At 41.0% G+C, this 21,836-nt stretch overlaps 2 protein-coding genes across 2 annotated transcripts in view; one reads left to right on the top strand and one right to left on the bottom strand.

Annotated features, from left to right (window-relative positions):
* The window catches only part of scfd2 (sec1 family domain containing 2), a 93,491-nt gene extending 90,278 nt beyond the window's left edge, over positions 1-3,213 (bottom strand). Inside the window, exons 1-2 of the mRNA XM_030050169.1 lie at positions 2,299-3,213; positions 1,146-1,314 (exon numbers count right to left, since the gene is read on the bottom strand). Coding sequence (XP_029906029.1) covers positions 1,146-1,314; positions 2,299-3,112 — 983 coding nt within the window. The 5' untranslated portion in view covers positions 3,113-3,213. The remainder of the gene's footprint in view (positions 1-1,145; positions 1,315-2,298) is intronic.
* A 1,752-nt stretch (positions 3,214-4,965) lies between these two features.
* On the top strand, positions 4,966-21,434 carry fip1l1a (FIP1 like 1a (S. cerevisiae)). Its single transcript, XM_030049727.1, has 14 exons — positions 4,966-4,988; positions 5,208-5,271; positions 6,350-6,404; positions 6,617-6,714; positions 7,032-7,093; positions 7,343-7,441; positions 7,596-7,720; positions 7,927-8,003; positions 10,693-10,756; positions 10,840-10,954; positions 16,055-16,100; positions 16,186-16,215; positions 20,369-20,424; positions 21,223-21,434. Exons 3-14 carry the CDS (start codon positions 6,360-6,362, stop codon positions 21,432-21,434), a joined length of 1,029 nt encoding a protein of 342 aa, XP_029905587.1. The 5' UTR covers positions 4,966-4,988; positions 5,208-5,271; positions 6,350-6,359.
* Positions 21,435-21,836: the final 402 nt, after the last annotated feature.

Raw genomic sequence — 21,836 nt, 5'->3', positions numbered from 1 at the left:
TTATGTAAGTTGTGGATGTGTCAGTCAGACACATAACTGTCTCCAAAGCAAAAGAGATGAGCTTAAATTTGGCTCTTTGATCATAACCTTATATATCATGCTGGACCTTGGGCACAACACCAAGTTCAGCTCTGCACAGAGAGACCTACAAAGTCAAAACGTCTGCAACTTAAACTTTTCACCTGAGATGTGAAGGTCACGTTGCCATTTTATTTTATTGTACCAACTGACAGCTAATATTGTTCCCCAGCTGAAGAAATGACACTTCATTCAATTTTATCATATATTCACACGAGTGAGAAATTTAACTGTCTACCTTACGAAAAGGTTGACATTTTTATAGGGCACAGACAAATTACAACAAGCCAACAGAATCATAATGTGTTTCAGGTTTTTAACATAAACATAAAGGCTACACAAAAATAAGGACACACCTTTACACATGCAACATTAGCCTGTGGTCTCCAAGCACCCCAACAAAATACTAATTCAAATTAGAGGAAATGCACGTCCTGCTACAAAATAATTTCATTTAAGGTAGGGCTGAGCAATATATTCATATTATGACAATACTGTGATATGACTAGATATTGTCTGGGATATTGGAGATTGTAATATTGTGATATGGTGTGAGAGGTGTCCTCTCCTGGTTTTGAAACCTGCATAACAGTAAAGAGGTACAATTTTCATTAGTTAATGGTCTTTTCAAGCTTCTATTATTTGCCTCTACCCGCCTGTTCATCATATCCACATTACTTATGACTGTTTATCAGGAATGTCATTGTTTAAACATTTTGTGAAACCACCAATAGTCATCCCTACAGTAACATCACAATATCATTATCGAGGTATATGGTGAAAAACATCATGATGTTTTATTATGTCTATATCACCCAGCCCTAATTCTTGTAAGCATGACTGCATTTAAAATAAACAGGCTAAGGCTACATTAGAATAAAAACACTAAGTCACAGAGTGAGGTATGAAGTTGTGTCAATAATATTGATACGAAAAATTCTAGTATTGGTGTTGTCGTCAAAACTGTGTTATTGACTTGGTCTGTAAGTAATGATTTGTCAACCCTGGCGCAGACAACTCCAATACAGAGCAGAAGACAGAATATCGATCAAATCAGATGCACTCACGGGGTCTGTGCCAGACAGCCAGGGGCCAGCGTGGTCTGGGCATCCGGGCAGCGCTGCAGACTTGTGAGCTCCAGCATGTCCACCTGAACGTCGGTCACATGACAAGGTAAAGGTTTCAGCACGGTTAAAATCTTCTCCACCAGGTTGTCGCCATGGTGACCAACAGCTCCTGAAGACCAAGGCAACAAATGTGAAAAAATGCCAAAGTAAATTTCCTTTCCCTGCACAGCGATTGTTATTTGTGGAAAATTATTCAATATTACAATTACCATAAACACACAACGGTCTAAGAGTTGTGTGTTAGTTGTGCATAGGGCCATATGGACCAAGGTTATTATCGCTTGTATTTTTCATTAGTTTTAATTTTTGCTTTGTTTTTAATTTTTGTTTTCAATTCAGTTTAGTTTCACTTAGTTTACAGAGTGGGTCTGCTCATTTCAATTGAGTTTAGTTTAGTTTTTATTAGTTTCAGTATTGGTTTTAGTTTGTTTTTTATTATAATATGGGGGTTACTTGTCTGGGGCAATATATAAGTTAAGAATAGGTGTTCCAGTCTAAACCCTTTGTGAAAGCAGTTTGCTCACAGTCATGTCGACATCCAAGCCTCAATAAACATCAGTACCTCCTTGTGCTTGTTGTGTTGACAAATTTGACTAAACTGACAAAGATTAAAAGACATTTTCTTAAGACTTTCATTTTATTTTAATTAGTTTTATATCATTTCATTTAATTGACTAAAATGTTTTTTTCACATCTAGTTTTAGTTTGCAGTGTAGTTTTAGTTGAGTATAATAACCTTAACATGGACAAAATCAAAGATCAAATGATCTTGAGTCAAAGCCCTTGACACTGACATGGTGATGATACCACAGGGATAAGGATTGGTGCTTTCACAAGCTATTTGATAAGTGATAGGGACATGATGACCAAGTAGGTAGGAAGAACATCTAACAAACTGAGAAAATAGCATCCCTTTAATTCAGGACTGTAAATGAGGAAAATACAACAGTAATGCCGCATCATGACGTTTCAATATCCAAAATCCAAGATGAGGTATCAGCCAGCCCTAGCTGTGCATGTGTTTGTTTACATGGTGTTTTGAACTGCACACAGGGACACGTCTACACACTGCTGGTCCAAGGTTGACGATCACCTGTCAGATCCATGGTTCTGTCCACAAAGATGACTGAGGCTTTATGCGGGGCGGTCTTCCTGCGGTTCTTTGCTTGCGGGTGATTGGCCAGCTCCCCTGCGATGATGCGGCTCATGGGCCCCACAGCAAAGCTCTCCTCCCTGGTGCCGGTGGCCTCAAACATACAATTGAGAGCTGACGCCAGGGATTTGACTTCAATTTGGAGCTCGGGAGGGAGAGAGTGTGTGTCTACGTCCACCAAGCTGCCGAACCGCTTCTTCTCCGGCCGCTTCGCGTTGATTGACTCTAAATCAGGCGAGAGTAGGGGGAAAAGGTGGGCGAAGGCGGGCGTGAGGAGGAGTTGCTGCGACACGGGGGCGAAGACTACCGGGACGTGCAAGACCTCCGCCGTGTAGTTCATGTCTCCCATCCACTCGCAGAGCTTCTCCTCAAACTGCTCGAACACGGGGCTCCCCTCCAGCTCCGCCGTGACGCTGTTGGCGAGCAGGTGCACCGAGTGGGCCACGCTGGTGAACACGACGCAGTACTTGAAGTGACTCAGAGATATGATGTCTTTCATAATGTCGATCGTTCTGCCTTTAAGCAAGGTGCTCACCACAAACACAGCCTTTGGTTCGTTCTCCCCGCAGGCTTCGAAGCTGGAGAACTGCTTCAGGTTGCGGGCTCCAGCCTCGAATAAAGCAGCGGCTCCGCCGCACCAGTGGAGACTCTCCGCACACCTGTCATCCATAAACACAACAGCTTTCTTTACCTTGGACAGCACCTTGTCCCACATCTGGAGCGGGAAATGCGTGAAATTCTCCGCCGTCAACATCTTGCCGAGTACCCGGCGTGTAAATACAGCGCAACTAAAGACGTACAGGAGCTGTCAGGTTAGAGAGAGAGGCATTTCAAAACATCAACAAACGTGTGAGTCTCCTAATGGTGACGTGGCAAGGCGCGTCGCACAAGATAGACGTCACCCTGCGCTTCATTACACCGGTCGGAGCGAGGATGCCACACGATTTATCTTGATGATGTGTTTTCTGTCTTTACCCCATGCTCGTTTTCATTAATTATTTCATTCATTCAATCAATAGTCCATTCATTCACTTATTCATTCATTCATTCATTTATTATACTTTCATGCATGTAGCCTACGTTATGTATGCATGAAAGTTGCTCAGCATACCAAAACGGCACATGCTGACTGAACTTTAATGCATGATGTCCTCTACAATGGTCAACTATTTCTTATATCTCCATGGGAATAGGGTTAGATTTCCGCTTCCATTTGTATGTTTGTTTTCGTTTTGTTTGTTTGTTGGTTTGCAAGATATAACTCAAAAAGTAATGGAGGGATTTGGATGAAACTCTGTGGAGGGGCTGGTAATCGGTGAAAGATAAAGTTGTTACATTTTGAATTATCTAGGTCAAATGTCCAGTTCACCCAAAGGGCAAAATTTACATTTTGGGCAACACTGAACCATGCATCATAAAAAGATCAAGCTAAGTAGTGGAGGTTGCTGTCTCTGACTGCTCACTTGTTTTTGAATTTTATTTATTTATTTATTTGACCCATGACATCATAAATTCAAAATGTCAGAGGGAAGGAGAGAGAGGGCACGTTGAAAATATCTTAAGTCCTTACCGCCAAAGACTATATGACAGGTACAAAAAACACTGAATTATTTATGCAATAAATGTGGTTTACATAAAATAATGCTATAATTTTCAACTTGTCTATGCTATTCAATATCCCTTTTCAACACATCATCACATCACTTCTTTAGATGACACTCTGTTTTTGTTCCAATGTATCTCTGTATTTCCAATGTAATTATTTTTTTCAGTGTTGCATAGCTTATCTATACCCATATGTAAGTATAGTTAAGTAGGTATATATGATGCATATGAGGCATGATTAGGTATCCCTATGTATACCGAATTATACAAAAGATAATCTAGGCAAACATAACCCAATAAGAGTAATACTCCTGTGATGATGATGATGATGATGATGATGATGATGATGATGATGATAATTCTGCTGTATTTACAAACGTGATCCACTCTTTGTATGTCATTTGTTGCGGGATTTTGGTTCAGAAACAAATTTTCTGATGGTCTGTTGAGTCCACAGTCTGCCGTCCGTCCACTAGGCATATCTGTAACTCCTTGAAGAGATACTAAGATTTATTTATTTATGTATTTACATACTTTTGTATGTCCTCACAATTAAAAGAAAAAAATACAAAATAATTACTTTGTGAATTACTGATTTATTTTATAGAAATTAAAGCTTTTTTTTTTTTTTAATTTCAAGTTTTTCCCGACTCTATGGCTCTGTGCTACTGCCAAACATCATTGTAAAGATGTCAGAGGAAAGACACTTGGTCGTGGTGGTGATCATAAACTGTAACTGGTCCAATATGTGACCAACTTACAGAAACTGAACAGTCTATGCAGGTGTTGATTTACTCTCTGCTGTTGCTAGGCGACGTCCCGTTTGGTTTTAATTGTGGGTTACCTGAACGATGACGAGTTTGTTTTGGTTTGAAAACCGACTGATAGGTAACATTTGCCAGGTAGCTACACTAACCCTCAAATCCATCGGCTATTTCAGGTTAAAATGTCCGCAGGAAAGTCGGCTAAAAAAAGCGTTTACGATGCTGGTGGGAGTGAGGATGTTGAGCAGTGGTTGTATGGAGGTAAATTGTTACTAGCCGTTATAAGTTCATTATTGTATCCATTTCCAGGCGAAAGCAACGTTATGATCAGAGAAACCGCTGAGAGCTGGTCAGGTCGCTCCTGTCGCAGCCACAAGCAGTAACACTAACATGATTAACATGGCCAGCGAAATACTTGCCACTAATTAAGTGAACGTTTTCGGTGTTTGTGTGTGTGATTGATTTATTATGATGAGGTAGGCCTAGACACCACTTTGACAGATGACAGGGAGGATCGACTGACACGGATTCAAGTGCAGCACAGGTAAGCCAGGTATGCCACACACAGGCCTGCCCTCCCGCTGGGTCTGACAGGTAATATAGGTTAGCGTTTGTTTTGACTGTGATCCAACCTCCAGACTAATTTACAGACTAATGCCAGACCTGTTTGACAAGCCTGTCACTTTGCACACCGCTCACAAAAAATCATCTCCTTACCTCTGCTGTTTCAAGTAATCATCATATTTTATAATGTGTGTCTTATTTTATCTCTCACTCGGTTCTCCTGTCTCAGTTTGCACCAAAATGAGAAGCGACCTAGCTCATTCAGACTGCACTGTGTTTATTAAATATTAGACGCAACAGCGCTGGCCACATTAACGAAGCATTGAGATTTAATGCACTTTTCACAGCACAATAATGACCGCGATCGCTTTGGCTGTACATACGTGACGCCACTGTGTGCGACGTCTGAAATGCGCAGCCAGTCATGCGGAACATTAAGAAGTATTTGGCTGCTCATTATATCTGCTGCCACGCGAGCGCTGTTTATTTATGAGCAGGGAAAAGTGGATGTAAGAAATCCTACGTCTGGGCCACCAATGATATCTGTGCCCTGCGTTCTGCAACCTCCTCGTCTGAGAGTAAATGTAGCATAACTTGTCAATTACAGTAACCCACATCAGAGCCTCTGTAGCAGTCCTGTGTGTGTGTGTGTGTGTGTGTGTGTGTGTGTGTGTGTGTGTGTGTGTGTGTGTGTGTGTGTGTGTGTCTGTGTGTGTGTGTGTGTGTGTGTGTGTGTGTGTGTGTGTCTTTATCTGAAAGGGCAACAGTCAAGTCTGTTTGTTGTTGGCTGAATTAAAGGCCTGATGCTAAGAATGGTCAGGATGACCCATTTTGAGAATCCAACTAAACCAGCATCTGAATTTTTGTTGACCATTACTGTACATTAGATAAGCCTGCTGTAAACCACCTGCAGGTGAAGATGTAATCTTTCTTTCTCCTTACGATGTTTCCCATGTTTCCCAATGCATTTATTAACTATGGAAGATAATGTTATAGTGTGTTTTCACGTTTGAGCATGTTATATGTTACAGAACGTTTTTTGATGTCTTATTTTTCAGCAAAAATGCAATGTCATCCCTTAAAGTGGCCAGTGACAGTGACGTGGACAATCAGGTACTGTGCATCGGTGACTTGATCCTGACAGGACTAGACTAGTAAAGCAAAACGGCTGGCTAAAAAATGCTGTGCTCATTGTTCACTTTAAATGGCACTCCTTGTTACTGTTTGCTGGTGTTACTGTCACACAGCTTTGACATGCAAACACGATGAGTGTGTGTGATTGATTGTGTTTTTGTTTTTTCCTTGTGTTTTTATCGGGTCTCCAGCTGGCTGGCCAAGATGACGAAGACAGCGACAGTGACAGTGATGACAATTTTTGTGTAACCATCGGTGATATAAGGCTTGGAGAGGCACCTCAGTCTGTGTAAGCGCATGGCCATCTGCTATCCATCTCCTCTTATGAGAGCAATGTAAAATCATTTAGCTTTTTATTGTGTTTGTTGCCTTTTGGGCATAATATTAACATGCGCTCCTTTCTCAGGCACCGGTTTTTGTCAAACTGTATGTATCAGCGATGTTTTCATGATTCTATTTTGGTGCTATATTCAACTTTTCTTTGGAGACACTATTTGGAATCGCTGCTTAGGGCTATAAATACACAGCCCAATCTGCAGTGTTTCTCTTCATTGTGATGACGGTGATAGCAATGTGCTGATAATGTGAGTTTCTCTTGTGTTGTAGCGGCTCTGGCCACACACCTGTGAATCTGAATATTCAGGCTAAAGGGAGGATTCATGCAGATGGTAAGTAAATGTGATACACCTACACGCTTAATTGACCTCTACACTGAGAAACAGAGGCTCTGGTATGTCTGCTCACTTGAATGGTGTCATTATGTTTTGAGAAATTGGATTTGTGTTCTTATTAGAATTTAATTGATAATGATCTTCCACATTCAAACCCTTGACAAATAGTAATGTCGGAGTGTGACGTGTGTGTTTCACACAGCTCATGCCTTTTAAAGTGTTTAATGGTTGATTCTAAATCTACAGGAGTGGATGTGAGCACACTGGGCGATGTCCACAGGGACAGTGTCACAGCACTTGACGTGGATCTTGACTCCTATGAGGAAAAGCCCTGGAACAAACCTGGTAACTATTGGTCTCTGAGCTTGTAGATACAGATGTTTCCTTCAGTGATGCTTGTATATATATTTGTTTCCATTTGGATACTTTACTGGCTCAATGCAAGTTTGATGCTGTGTTATGTTGGCATGTTCATTACTACATTGTGTTTTGCATTCAGGTGCTGACATTGCAGATTATTTTAACTATGGTTTTGTTGAGGAAACCTGGAAAGCTTACTGTAATGTACAGAGGATGCTCCGGACCATTCATGAAAGCAAGACCTCATCCTCCACTAAAATCAGAGTAAGATGGGACCTAACTAATGTAATTTAGCCAACAGACTAGAGTGGATAATATTCTTTTTTTAGGAGGGCATAAACAAAAGAGGGGAAAGTAATGCAGATAGTACTAGTCTTATCTTTATTTGTTTTAACCATCAATAAAATGTGCATAGATTTGATAACAAGGCAAACGTTGGTTAATGGCGAATATGCTGTTGTTCCACTCAGGACCAGAAGGGGCGCACAGGCCACAGAGAAACAGGCTCCTGTTGTGATTATCCCTTGTCAGGCAGCCCAGGACACAGGTAGGTAACACCTTATCACTTTGCATACTGCCTCTGCCTGTCTCCCCAGCCCAACCCCGATCCAGTTGTTCCAGCCAGTGCCACTGGCCCACACCACGCTTGTAGTCTCGAGGTGTGCCTCGAGAAGCGAACAGCTGGTTGTTTCTGTGTGTGACACAGCAACTATCTGACTGATGCCATCTGGTCCCTATGATCCTATGATGGGCTCAGCAATTTACATTTGTATTGGCCAGGGATCTCAGTGTTAAAACCAAAGTGTTGAAGTAAACACAGACTCTCATCTGTTTAGGACTAAACCGAAATCTCATAGGAGTTATGTAAACTTGCACACACTAATGTGAAGGGATGTGTCCAAATAATGTGCACTTGATTCAGAGCTTCATAATAAACTTATGTATTGACAGTTACTTTATGTTTTTTTAAAGTTGTTTCTCAGCTGGGTTGGTTGGCTGGGATAAAAAGTTGTTCATGTTTTTACACATTTTCCATAGTATGCTCAATCTTAATAGTGTATAACCAAAATAAATGCACATAGCTCAAATGAATACATTTCAATAAACATGATATTTCTGATACCATACCTTGCTATCTATTACCATGTAATAGATAGCAGACAGATAGTTCTACAAGCAACAATGTTGCAACAACAGCACAGACAAAGAAACAATAAAGCAAAAAAGTGGTGCACAACTCTACATCTGTACCCATCTTAAATTAAATGTCCTCTCCTTTATGCGTTCAAGTAGAGCTGACCAAGTCACCAAAATATTATCGACATTGTAATATGGCCAAGCGCCAGATCAAAATTGCTCTAGCTAATAATTGATATTGATTTTTTGATAAAGGTAAAATGTGTGACATAATGATATTAGCAATGAAGTATTGTTGTGCAATGATACCAGTCATATTCTCTGGACATAAGAAAACATGTTTGTTTGGTACAGACCACAGCAAAAATTATATAATTTTACAATTTTTTTCCCACTGACAATGAAAATTATTATGTAAAAATTATTATTCCCACTACACTTGTGAATCATGTCATAATTGTAATATGTCAAAATAATGGAACGTATAATTTTTTTTTACCATGTCGCTCAGCTCTACTGTCATCCTGCTCTGTTCCCTCTCCAGTGAAGTTCCCACATGTACCTACTGTCCCCTTGTCATTAAATCTGCCAGTGACGGGAAGCAATGAGCAGCAGAGCAGCCTGAAACCTGTGGGGGGCAGGGCTGTTAAGCTCTGAGCTAGACTGGGCCCAGGGTATTTTACAGCCCAATTACAGCCTCCGATCATTTATGGACACAGTCATGAGCAGCAGATGCTCGCCATGTTAGTGAATGGCACCTAGTCCCAGCTTGCGTTTTGTTTCTATTTATGGACCAGGTGCTCTATGCCTTTAAGTGCTTTTGTGTGTGTAAAACACTCGCATACTCTCCTAGCACCTTTTATTTAACTCCCTCCAGTTTAGTATAATGTTTGTTGAGCATGTCTGATGGAGGTCCACCGTGCAGGCTAAGAGAGATAGACATGGTTGACTGACAGGATTACTTAATTAAAGATCTGTCTCTTGACGGTGTCCCCTCCTCCCCGCTCCCTCAGCACATTGCCCTTCAAGGGAGGTCATGCGAATCTGAGAGCTATGAGGTGGTCATGCACCTCCCTCTTTCTCTGTAAGAGGCCTGGACCAGAGGGGAGCCAGGAAGTTATAGCATGACAAACACAAATACACATACTATTATCCGGTGCATGATGTGTTAAACGAGGCTTTGATACAGTCAGTTGCCCCTCATTCTCTGAGGATATGGCTTCTGGTGGCTGTTGGATATAGGAAACTTGATGCTTCATTGAAAACACTTGCTGTGCTGTTTGATCTTGTGTTGCTCTCCTCTCGTGTTGCCTGCCATGCTACATGGCCAGCCTTGGGATGTAAGCGGGATTTAATTACATGGGGCATGATTACATAAAAGTTTCCTCCATTTTTAAACCCATGTCTGTAGGCAAAGTTATCAAGTGCATGTCATCTTTCTTCTAAGCTATGATGTTACTGTATTTCATTTGGTGTCTATTTTGAGGCAGATGGGACTAGTACAAGAAGCGTAATGGGACACAAAGCTCTTCTTGTGACTTGCTAGTTGATGGCAGTTGTCATTTTTCTGTATGTTTTTCTGTGCTGTATATTACAGTAAGTTCTAGTGACAGAAAGGGGTTAGTGTCCCATCTGTGTGCGTGTGTGTGTGTGTGTGCATGCACGCGCGCTCTGAGGGTTGGGGGTAGGGTGTTAGGACTGTGAAGGACTGTTTTGTCAAGAAGCGAAGATGACCCAAATAAGAAGGTATAATGCGTTAATGGACCTTCAGGGGGTTGTAGGGACACTCTGAGTGAGTTGAGGACAAGCTAGGGCTGTTTTTAAAAGTGTTATGTAAGTGTACATCTAAATCTCTGAATAAGGTGAATATGAGTAAGGACTTAAGAAAGGCTCTCTTTTACTTGTAGCAAGGTTTTGCCCCACACCCTAACTGGGCAGTAAGAATGTAACACAAATTGACGCATACAGCGGGCGTATATATATAAACATGGAATAGGAAACACGCAAAACACTCAAACCTTATATTCATGTAAATGGCTGTGTCAGGTTATGATATTCTGTGTTTGTTTTGACTGCTTGTCATTTTTTATGGTCAACAGCACCACTGATGTTATTGGAGGACAAACTGGATTCATCAGCAGGGTGGAAGGGCGCCAATGTGAGGTACAAGACAAGAGGCCCATGTATACAGGGAGACAGAGAGAAGAGAAAGAATTAATTAATGAATAGGTCTACTAACACTGCAGGTGCTTTCTGAGGATAAAGAAAAGTTTTCCAGCCACCTATCACACATTTCTGTGCCGCCTCTCCTGTCTCCTGCATTCAACATCCGTTCTGCATCTCCGCTCAGCCCTTCACCACGTAAGTGGCCCCGCCCCCATGAAAATGCAGCACACATGCATGCTCCCACCTATCCCTATGTCCATTCCATTTTTCTGTTTTATACATCAGTGAGCTGTCTGGTTTGTGAGGCTGGGCAAGTAGATCAGGGAGGTGGCCGACAGAAATGGATGAAATGAGTGATATAGGTTTAATCCCTTCATGGCAAGGCCTATATAGGTATAGGATCCGTTTTGTGTGTGACTGTAATATGAAAATTTTGTAAAAATAGCATTTACTCATTGGCATATCTGATTGGCTGCTGCACAGTCATTGGATGCTCTTCAAAAAATGTTAATATGATTTCAGACATTCAGACAGCCTCCATTCTCTCTGTTGTCCATCGGCGTGTCAGTCCATAGAAAATATGTTGGTTCAGTCTGTTTTGACAGATATTTCTGTCTGGCCACCCCCTATGGGACACATCATACACCATTCAGCTGTATAAATGACCATGTCTATCTGAGGGAGTGTGTGTTTGTGAAGCTGCACCATAATCTCATAATAAACAACCCAACAGAAGTTGAAGAACAGAGATGAACATAGATTGGTGTGTTTGAGTGTGTACGCACGAGTGTGTACATGTGCACATTTTATCTGCATGTGTTTGTAGATGTTGTATAGATCTATGTCTTCCTGCAAGCAGGTGTGCATAATGTCATGCAGGTGTGGGTCTGTCAGTGTTGTCTGTCTTTAGACTTCCTCCTGGTCTTTCTAGTGAATCACAGAGAAGTCCAGGAAGGCCCCCTGGCCCAGGCACACAGCTGAGCGCATGCCATATCTTTATCTTCAAAGATACCAAAATAGCAATGCAAGCTTAGGCCCCCCTGCTCACCCCTCACACAACCCCTCCTAAATGCTGTGAGCCCCATACTGCCTGTCGAACCCGGTCCAGAGCTGCTAATACAACCAAAATATCAAACATCCTGTCGACCCCAACTTTGAACAGTCAACCCCTGCTTTGAAGTGTATTTGCGTAGTTTTTATCAAGGCCACTCCCCTTTCTTTAAGTTATAGGCTCTGCCTCCTTTTGTGATGCAAATGTGTAACATGATAAAAATAGCTCCTGGAAAAAAAGAAAAAAAGTGCTGGGCCAGCAGATTGTGGCATGAGAAATGTGCTGAACAGACCAACCGTGGGGAATGGGGCAGAGGGAAACAAGGGGCTTTGTTTCCTCTGATGCAGTGGGGTCATGTTAACCGACCAGTGTGCCTGATAGGGGCAGATTTTGCAGGTTGACTGTGTCATTACAGGGCTGGACTTGTGTCATCTATCAGTGCAGCACAGCACACAGCCAAGGTGAGGCAATCTGCTGCTGTATGCTGCAGCTAATACTGCCTACAGCTGGTTAGTAGGTCACTATAATCAGTGTAGCAATAGCATTTGTGTGTGTTGTGTCTTTTCTTTTGGCAATGATATACCGATTGATCATAGTGTGCAGGTCTTTCAGAATAGATGGGTCCAGTACAGGAGATGTGCAGTACAGTATAGAATAACCTGCCCTCCAATCTGGTGGGTGCTGGGTAAAATAACAGTGAGAATTTTCTCAACAGGATTTTCCTCAGTTTTGAACAGAGACTAGCCTGGTGATTTTTGATAACAGCCATAGCAGACTGCTTGTCATCCTTAAAGGATGACTCATTCTGGTCTTTATTATCCTAGTTTTTGCTATCATGACAGATGTTTTCAAAATTTCATCACTTTACTGTGGAGCCTAACTTACCTTCAGTTAGCTGAGAATACTCTTTCCAATAGCTGAACTCAAAAAGAGCAAAAAAACAAAAAACAAAAACAAAAACAAAAAAACAAAAAACACATCACACAATGGCAGAGCCCTGCAGTTAAACAAGTATTTAAATAGCTGCAGCTGACAGTTTTCATGGCATTTCAGTTAAAACAGTCAGTTTTACACTTTATTAGTGTTGCTCACACACTGACTTATTCACTTTGTTCGCAGCAGATTTTCTGCTCTGTTCAGATCTTACCGTAAGAATGTGCTTTTGTAGCTTAGTTTTGTTGTTCATATTTAAATATGGTTTTAGTGTGACATAAAGCTGAAAAAATGATTTCACTCCCACTTGTGGTCTGATTTATTTTTTTAGCTTTATACTGGTTATGAAGAAGTGTTTTAAATGAAAGGTAAATGAAATAAATTATGTAAAAAATGTAGATTTTATTATTTATTATTGTTCTTGAATACTATCTTCATCATCCACCAAGAGTTGTGAGTTCTTAAAAGTCAGTAATTGTAATAAAGCAGAGTATTTTCTACAGTAACACATTCCAGGAGGACTGGTGAGCTTTAGGTCCCCTTGTAGACTAACAATATAGTCCTGACCCTGGTAAGGGACCAACTGTCCAGCAAAGTGAAAATATACCGTTTGTTGAACTGAAATAGCTGCGGGTCTTAGCACTGCAACAATGTGTTAGCAAATGTTTTCATAGCTAACATAACTTTGGAGCTCACTTGCTTAAAACTACACTTGAGAGGCTTGTAGTAGTTGTTATGAGAAAGTCCATGACTGACACCATAAGTCAATATGAGATGGAAGTGCTTTGTTAGCCCTTGCCTCTTCTGTTACTCACTACCTTGAGGCTAACAGAGGACAGTAGTTGCAACTAAAGGCTGTCAATCAAATCGGGGGGCGGGAGTAGTAAAACTGAAGTCATGTTTTGATTGGACAGCCCCCACTCTTACGCGTGAAAGTTACTTTTTAATCCGTACCTGGCAAAGCCAATAATTTGGCTCATTCGACCAATGCATGGCAAGGGCTTCACATTCTCACAGTTTTGTGATGTTTTCTACACCCAGTAATCATAATAAAAAACCTCATTGAAAAATTGCACATTGCAGTTTATCCCTTTAATTGAAAGCTGACTGTATGTTATATTCGCCTTTTCTTCGGGAGCAGAATTAACCGTTTTACTCAGTCTTTCTCAAAGCAAGGTAAATTCAGACCATAGAGTTGAACAACAGTATGTTGTCCGATATTAAGTATCAGCTCCATCTAAATCCCTCCAGCGAGTATAACAGCTCTGTGAAATGTTTGCATGAGAGAGAGAGCCACGCAAGCACAATTGGCAGCAATTAGCTCTCAGCCATTAGCTCTGTCATATGCTGCCAAGCATGGAACTCCGGCCCTCATCAAACGCTCACTTGACATCACAACAGGTAGAAACAATTACATGCTCACGCTAACATTGACAGCATGTGTGGAGACAACTCTGAAGATTACGTTGGGTGAATGGTTTGTGAGTGCACTACAAAGAATTTATACTGCATTCGAGAGAGGTATCCCAGTTTTTAATCACATTAAAATACTGATTGGCTACATAGTCGTTGACTCTGTTCTGTAACCTCTTTTGCATTGCCTCATGCAAAGAGGTTATTTTTTGTACTTAAGCCAATAACTGGAGAATCCTTGTTTTCATATATGTGTGTGAATGCTGCACTGTCCTTTGTGAATCACATCATTGTCTTTGGGTTAACTGACTTAAAAGGAAATGCCTGAAGCTAGATCTACAACAGTAGAGATCGTCTTGAAGGCTCTGTGTCTTCAATCCTGCACCACAGGGTTTCTGTTCAGGCTGTTAGAAGTTAGTGTGTTCGTATGCCCGTGCCTGTTCTTTTTCTGTGTTCTTCCCTTTACTGTCCAGGTGTCTGAGGTATCAGTGGCCTCGCTGGATCAGTTTTACATGGCGAGCAGTTGCTCTATTGGACAGGCATGTGAAAGGGAAGGGACATGTTTTACATTTCACTCTCAAAGCAGGAGAGCTCCATATTATTTTTTCATAATCCAGCTTGCACTTCCAACAGCTCTTATTTTTCTTCCTCCTGTTTCAACCTTTTTGCATTCTTTATGTTGTTAAAAACTGCTCTGAGCCACTCTCACATCAGGGGTCTTTACGGAAAAACAGAGGGGGATGGTGTCCAGATGTGAATGTGTATTTGTGCCTCTTCAAAGGAATATGTGTGTGTGTGCGCCTGCACATGTCTGTGTGTGTGTGTGTGTGTGTGTGTGTGTGTGTGTGTGTGTGTGTGTGTGTGCGTGTGCGTGTGTGTGTGCATGCTCACAGTGTGCATACTTGTGATGTGTAGCCTGAGTATGTGATTTAAAACTGATTGTGCTGCTTGGTCACGTAAGATTCTAGCATTATAACAAGTAGGGCCATTAACTGTGCACCCAAGCATTTGACTTACCCTGTTTTACTAATGGGAAATGCAACCAGGTCTTGCTACATTTTGTTACTCTGACATTTTGATGCTGTTGTAGTTAGTGTGGACCTATTGATCTTCCCATGTTGAAGGTGCACCATGCAAAATTACCAAGGGTCAGTTTTAAGTAAAGACTCTTTAGCCTCAGCTGACAAAAAACATGGAATAAAGCACATAATTTTATGAGCTGACTTTATATGGTGGCCATCACTGGCCATCAATTTTGTTGTTGTTGTTGTTGTTGTTGTTGTTGTTGTTGTTGTTGTTGTTGTTAGTTGAATCTAAAAGGGCCTCACTTTAATCAGTCCTCAGTGATTTTGCACAGGACACCTTTAAAGTTCTTACCTAATATTCTGATTAGTATCCCCCTCTTGATAATTATCAAATATTTTGTGGGTACAGGCTGATGTTGAGGTGGGTGTTGGATTTTGTCTTGGTAAAAAGTAATGGATAGTGCTGTATCCTCGATCATCCTTAAGTGTAGAGACAAATGGTGCCTGTGTTCACTTCAAAAGTTGTTTGTTCTAATGGCTGATCACGCTTACATACCCAGTATCACCTATGCACTGAATTGTATTTGCCTTGGAATAAGCACTTACATTAATAAACATTAAAGTAAAATCTAATCCAAAGGTCTCTGAGAGTTTACATTAACTAATCTCATTTTTTAAGAGAGAAAGGGTTAACCCATTTCTTCCAACCAGCTTCAGACTGAGCTTGGTCACATCATTTTAAAAGTTTAATATGTTTTTATGGGATCATTTCATATGGAACAGTTGTTCTAATAGATTATTTTGCTGCATGCAAACATAGTCACTACGTAGTACCTGACTTAATGGTAACACAGCCTCTTCTCTCCCATGCAGCTTTCCATGGTGCCCCTTCTCCCCTCCTCATCAGCCCCTTGAGCATGTAAGTACCTAACTCTGCATGAACGTGTATGTGTGTGTGTATGTGTGTGTGTCCTCTGCAGTAATACTGAGCTCTCTCCACACAGGCTGCAGTATAGGAGCAGGACGGACAGCAGGTGGGCTGCAGACTGGGAGGGAGAACATAGATCTTTCACCAGTTAGATTGGGCCCATGATCGAACAGAGGCAACGAAATAAGTCAAACAAAACATATGGGAAGATAGAAAAAAATAAATCAAATACAAGATTGTATTGTGATAATTAAGAGAGGGTACATCGGTGATGGTAAAAAACAAACAAACAAACAAAAAAAACCTGATGTTGAAACCAATAGTGGATGAACAAGTAGGCTAATGTTGTTTACTATTTACCATCAAGAGAGAGTGCATATTTAATCCCATATTTTGGTTTTCTGGCATCAGTGCTTTCCAATTCTAAATGAGGTGGTTTTAGCACTGCACATGGTGTGCTTGCAGCTAGACCAGTGGCCAAATAAGGAAGCAAGACAGCAGTCTTGTTTGTGACTACAGTCTCCTGTTTATCAGTATCCTGTGCATCCCCTACTCCTCTTTTCCGCTCCATGTCACAACCTCTCTCTATACTCCCACAGTTGAGCTTTAATTTACACCACTTAGATCACAAGTGGGCCACATTGTACCTCAGGCTCTCGTGTGTCTCTGTGTTTTTTACATGGGTCTAAATGCAGCTTCGCTCCTATTTTGTTTGCTACTTGGCTTATTTTCCTTGGATGTTGCCCGTATCCAGTCTGTCTCAATCTATCTTTCTGTTTGTCTGTCTCTCTGGCTTCCTGTCCCTTCATCTTTTTCTCTTTTCTGAGTCCTCCTCTTTCCCTCTCCCCTAATTTCTGTGTCTACGTGTGCCTGAATTCACTCTGTATTCTCTCCTAAAGGATGGTTCCTCTCACATCTCAGTCCATCTGCCAAATCCTCACATCCTTCAAGGACTTTCCGTTCCTCTGAACTCTGCCAGCCATCTCCCTTACCATTTATGAATCATTTCCTTTTTAACATCTCTCAAACACACACATGTGCAGTCGGTACACAGATAGTCCTGACTTTACTATTACGGCTCAGCCTTCCCCTCGGGGATATTAGGAACAGCAGGTACTTTTGGCATGATCTGGGTTGTAGCTGCCCATGCTATTTGATAAGCCAAGGGCCCACAGGGCTCCCAAGGTCCATATTTAGTATTAGACCACACTTGGTGTGTGCCTCAGTCTTGCAAACTAATATCACTCACTATATCTGACACCTCTCTTCTCTGAGGGCCAGTGGTCACTGTGGACAGTTTTTCCTTCACTGATGCACTAGCAACAAGGTCCCTCCTCAGTCCATAGTGATGTCAAAATCATATCCCATCTATCAAAGCAACGGTGTTGCAGCAAAGTTGAAAATTGAATCGCGTGTTTACAAATCACAATATTATAATAATATACTACATGGAAGCATGTGTGCAAAAGGATGGAAGAAACAGTAAGCAAATGTAGGTTCTGTTGTGCTAAGATTACTTCCTGTCAGTTATTTACAAATAATGTTCTTTGCATAGCCTTTCCACCTGAATTTAAATAATGGAATGATAATATCATAGAATGTGTGACAATTGACTATCATTTTGATGCTAAGTTCTTTGAGATTTTCCTGAAAAATTAAAACCATCCAAAACGTATGTTATGACATGAGGCTTATTTTGTTGCAGTTTTAAAAGAAGAGTTGAAAAGACCAAGATGCTTACAAGACAATGAAGCATGAAGATACCATTAAACATTAAAAGAGAGAGCTCAGCAAAACATGGGGCTATTGGTAGCCTTGACAACAACTGCTCCCTGTTTGCAGTGATGAGTAACAGGCACAGTTCACCTGTGTTTTTCTACTGTCCCCTTTTCAAGGACATCCCTCCACAAGTGCAAGTGTGACTGTCACTCCATAGTGAAGTGCAACTGGGGAGGGACCCATTTGGGAACCGACCTGACTCAACCAAACTCTCCCACTCAGTCATGCTCACTCCACTCACAAACAAGCCTCTCCCTATCCAAGTCTCCATCATTTCACCAGGCCAGCTCTCTCTCTTTCGTTCTTGCTTTTTTTGCGGGTCCATCATCCCCCTTGCTACTCTGAAGTAGCAGGAAGAATGATGGCTGCTTTCCAGAGGATTTATAGCAATGTGTTTGGACTCACACCTGGTGGAAAGCAGTCCACTTGGATGGGCGTCATCCCAATTCACTCTCTGCCTGCTCGGAAGTTTTCAATCGGAAGTGGGTGTGGGGCCAAGCCATGTGGATAGGTAGAAGATCCAGACAATATCAGTAATAAAAGCACCAACTCCGCCCTTATCCACTACTCCATCCTTTCCTCATGCGTTGGCAAGCACACACACATTGCGCTTTGACAACGAGCCAGTCACTTCAAACACTAAGGAAATAGAGCCGTGCATTTGAAATAGTCCTTTGATCATGAAGTTACCAGACCCATTCACTTACCTTGCTTTTTTTTTTTAAATTCACTTTCAACTTTGTTTCTTAACCCCTTTCTATTATTCCTCAAAATTAATGACCTCCTTAGTGTGCAGGCTTTCACAAGGTGTATCACTATTTGTTTTATTTGTATTTGTTCGACATACGGGGGGTGGACAAAACAACAGAAACATCATGCATTAAAGCAATTTAACTTCAAAGTAACAAAATCAATTTCACAGGCAGCTACGTAGCAGAGTCATTACGTTGCATGACAATTGCAAATGTATGTCGTGTAAGAAGTCTGCCAGTTAATATTTTACATGTGATTTGAAAGCAGCATAACGCAACTGAGGTCCAAAGAGGCCAAATGATTGGTACTTGAACGCATCATTCACAGGAATTGTCAAATTTAATGTGATAAACATTAATGTGGCAGCATTTTCAAATCATGACAATGGATGCCAGACATAAATTGCAATGGAAGAAGGAATAATGGTCCCAGGTCAAAGGTCACTGGCAGGACACATAAGAAAGCTGCTAATGCTACAAAGCCGCAACTTCAAAATGACATATCTTAGGTACAGAGTCAGTGAAGGTAGGATGGTAGTTTAAAACAGTATATCCACGAATAGCCCATATCCAAGGTCAGTGCACAAAACTGCATAATAATGTTCATCTTAGCTCCAGTTTTGTGATTTTTATGTTTTTATGTCAGTTGAAGGATCCTGTATAGGTTGAGAAAATCCTGCCACACTTGGGTCTATGACATCCTCCTAAAATAAAAATACATATTTGTCAGTCAGCAAGCACTGCAGTTGTTTAAGTACTTGAAAAGTTGACATTTTAGAGATAAAAGATGGTCACCCAACAGTGAAAATAACATGGTGTCAGGACCACAGAGCTCCTGACTCCATGAACAATGGAAAAAATTCATATGGATTAATGATAATCTTTTCTTACATTTTTATTCTACATTAGGACAGGAGAAAGCTATAGCTGCAGAAAGCTGAAGGATTCTTTCATCTCACAGGGGTTGAATTATCAAGGATTTCTGGGGCTTTTTTGTGTGCAAATAAGACAAATAGCATCTGTTCTTGATTTACCAATGTGCCAAGTTTGCGCTGACACCACTGAAAATTGCTGATGCGGCTAAATGTGTATATATATTTTAGGGCGTTCTGATGTAGGACTGCAAAAATATGGGAGGAGAGAATGGAGTTTAATTTAAACGAGCCCTTAAAGCTAATATATCATGACTGGTGCCCAGGGCCCAGGGAACATCACTGAACTTTTGTGGCATATGCTGTAGTCCAGAGTGTGAAGTCTGCCTCCTTCATCCCTTGAGGAACTGAAGACTTTCTTTCTTGAAGAATGGTTCAGTATATCACTACATACAGTTCAGAACTTGTATGACAACATGCCAAAGAGGATTCAAGCATAGTTACTTCTTACTTCATACTTCTTATCAGGAAATTGGTGTTCTTGATAGATGCCTCAATTGTTTTGTCCACTCCCCTATCCCTAAACTTTTCTCCCTAAAAGTTTTTATGTATTGCATGTTCAGAATGTAAGCCAGGACAATGAAATGCCATCCAATGCCATTTATGTTAAAAAAAATATTCTGGCAAAAATGATTAAAAAATGATTATGAAGATTTCACAAACATTTGTATGATACAATTGTATGCAGCCTGCTTGTGTATCTGTGATGCTGAATGTCCTGGGTTGTGTGAGGATTTATTGTATGAGTTGACAGTATATTTATGTTTTTTTGCATTTCTTTTGTCCTTATTTTCAGGCTACAGTCTGAAGGCTGGGATAGTCCCTCAGTCCCACTATATGCAGTTTCTACAGGTATATGTCTACTTCTATATTTAAAACAAAGTCAGAACTACATTGTGCAAAAAAAAAAAACAAAAAAAAAAACACTTGTGGGCTTCAGCTGGCATACTATATCATGCTGGATACACACTAACAGCCTACAAAAACAAGAATGAAACTGAGTGATACATCTGGCTACACTGGTGTTGTGTTGATGGGTTCCTCTATAGGAATAGCCAACAGTGAGCCATCCAGAGAATTTCCTCATTCCCTGTTCCCTCCAACATTTTTCACAATTGTCAGGGGTCCTGGAAAACTAAGTCATTTCCGTGAGGACAACGAAAATATGTGATTTGACCCTGGAAACCAACGGGCTCCTACTAGATTCTTGCACATTTTGAGCTGTTTGTTTGATGAAGTCTGTCTTTTATCACAGTTGAAGAAACTTCTCAATTCCCTCAAGTATTTTCTTTTCAATAGAAAATATTTTTAGTACCTGTCCTACATACTCTGTTTGAATTTTGCTTGTGTGTATGTCCTAAATATGCTCTTTGAAAGAATGTTATTGTTTATGAAGTATTGCCCTTGGAAGTTACATTAGTCATACATAGCAATTCTCTTTGTACGGTTCCTTTTGCAGAAAAAGTAAATGAAGAGGTCATAGGGGCTGTTCAAGTTGAAGTCACTTGATAAATAAATGAAGTCATTGTATATTTTTTTGTGTTATATTTTTATTCACTGAGGAATAAAAATTGATCATGCAATTGTTTTCTGCTGCTGTATATGTCCTCTCCAATTGTCTGCCTAGCTTGACACTGTTCTTCGTCTTAGGTGCATGTCCTCCAGTGCTAACAAGCATGACCTATTTCACTGGACTGTTGAAGAGAGCCGAGGCCTTTCAACACCACACACAACAGGATAGAAAGCAAGACCGTAACAGGGAGAGAAGTAGATCCAGAGAGCATGGCCACAATAATGTCAGAGAAAGAGACAGAGACAGGGAGCAGCGCAGTCCTCACAACAGGTGGGTATCACTGACCTAAAGTAATCGGCAGATGTAATTATCAAGTACAAAACACCCTTTCCTTTGTTCTACTCTGTGTTGCCGCCACCGTGGGGCAATGCAGATGTGTGCTGAGCAGCTGTGGGATTGTGCACTGTGCACTGTACAGATGTATTGGTTCTGCTCCACATTGCTTATTCTGGCCTCCTTCAAAATATGTGCATACACAGGCTCACACACACATGCACACATGCACACATGCCACACACACACACACACATATATATATATATATATATATATACACATGTGCAGCAGGCAAGATTTGCAGTGGACGGACTGATAACAAAGCTGAGAGGAAAGAGAAACAGAGAGGAGAGTGATGAGGAGAGGGAGTGCAGAGCTGCAGACTAGCCTAATGATTCCCAGGTGAGAGAGATGA

This window comes from Myripristis murdjan, chromosome 4 (genome assembly GCF_902150065.1).
Source record: "Myripristis murdjan chromosome 4, fMyrMur1.1, whole genome shotgun sequence".
Taxonomy (NCBI): Eukaryota; Metazoa; Chordata; class Actinopteri; order Holocentriformes; family Holocentridae; genus Myripristis; species Myripristis murdjan.
The sequence above is the reverse complement of the archived record's forward strand: the minus strand, read 5'-3'. Positions and strand labels throughout refer to the sequence as shown.

Coding starts and splice junctions, on each gene's coding strand:
- fip1l1a (XM_030049727.1), top strand. CDS start 6,360: ATGTCATCCCTTAAAGTGGCCAGTGACAGTGACGTGGACAATCAG. Junction 6,715..7,031: donor GGAGAGGCACCTCAGTCTGT/GTAAGCGCATGG, acceptor CTTGTGTTGTAG/CGGCTCTGGCCACACACCTG. Junction 7,094..7,342: donor AGGGAGGATTCATGCAGATG/GTAAGTAAATGT, acceptor CTAAATCTACAG/GAGTGGATGTGAGCACACTG.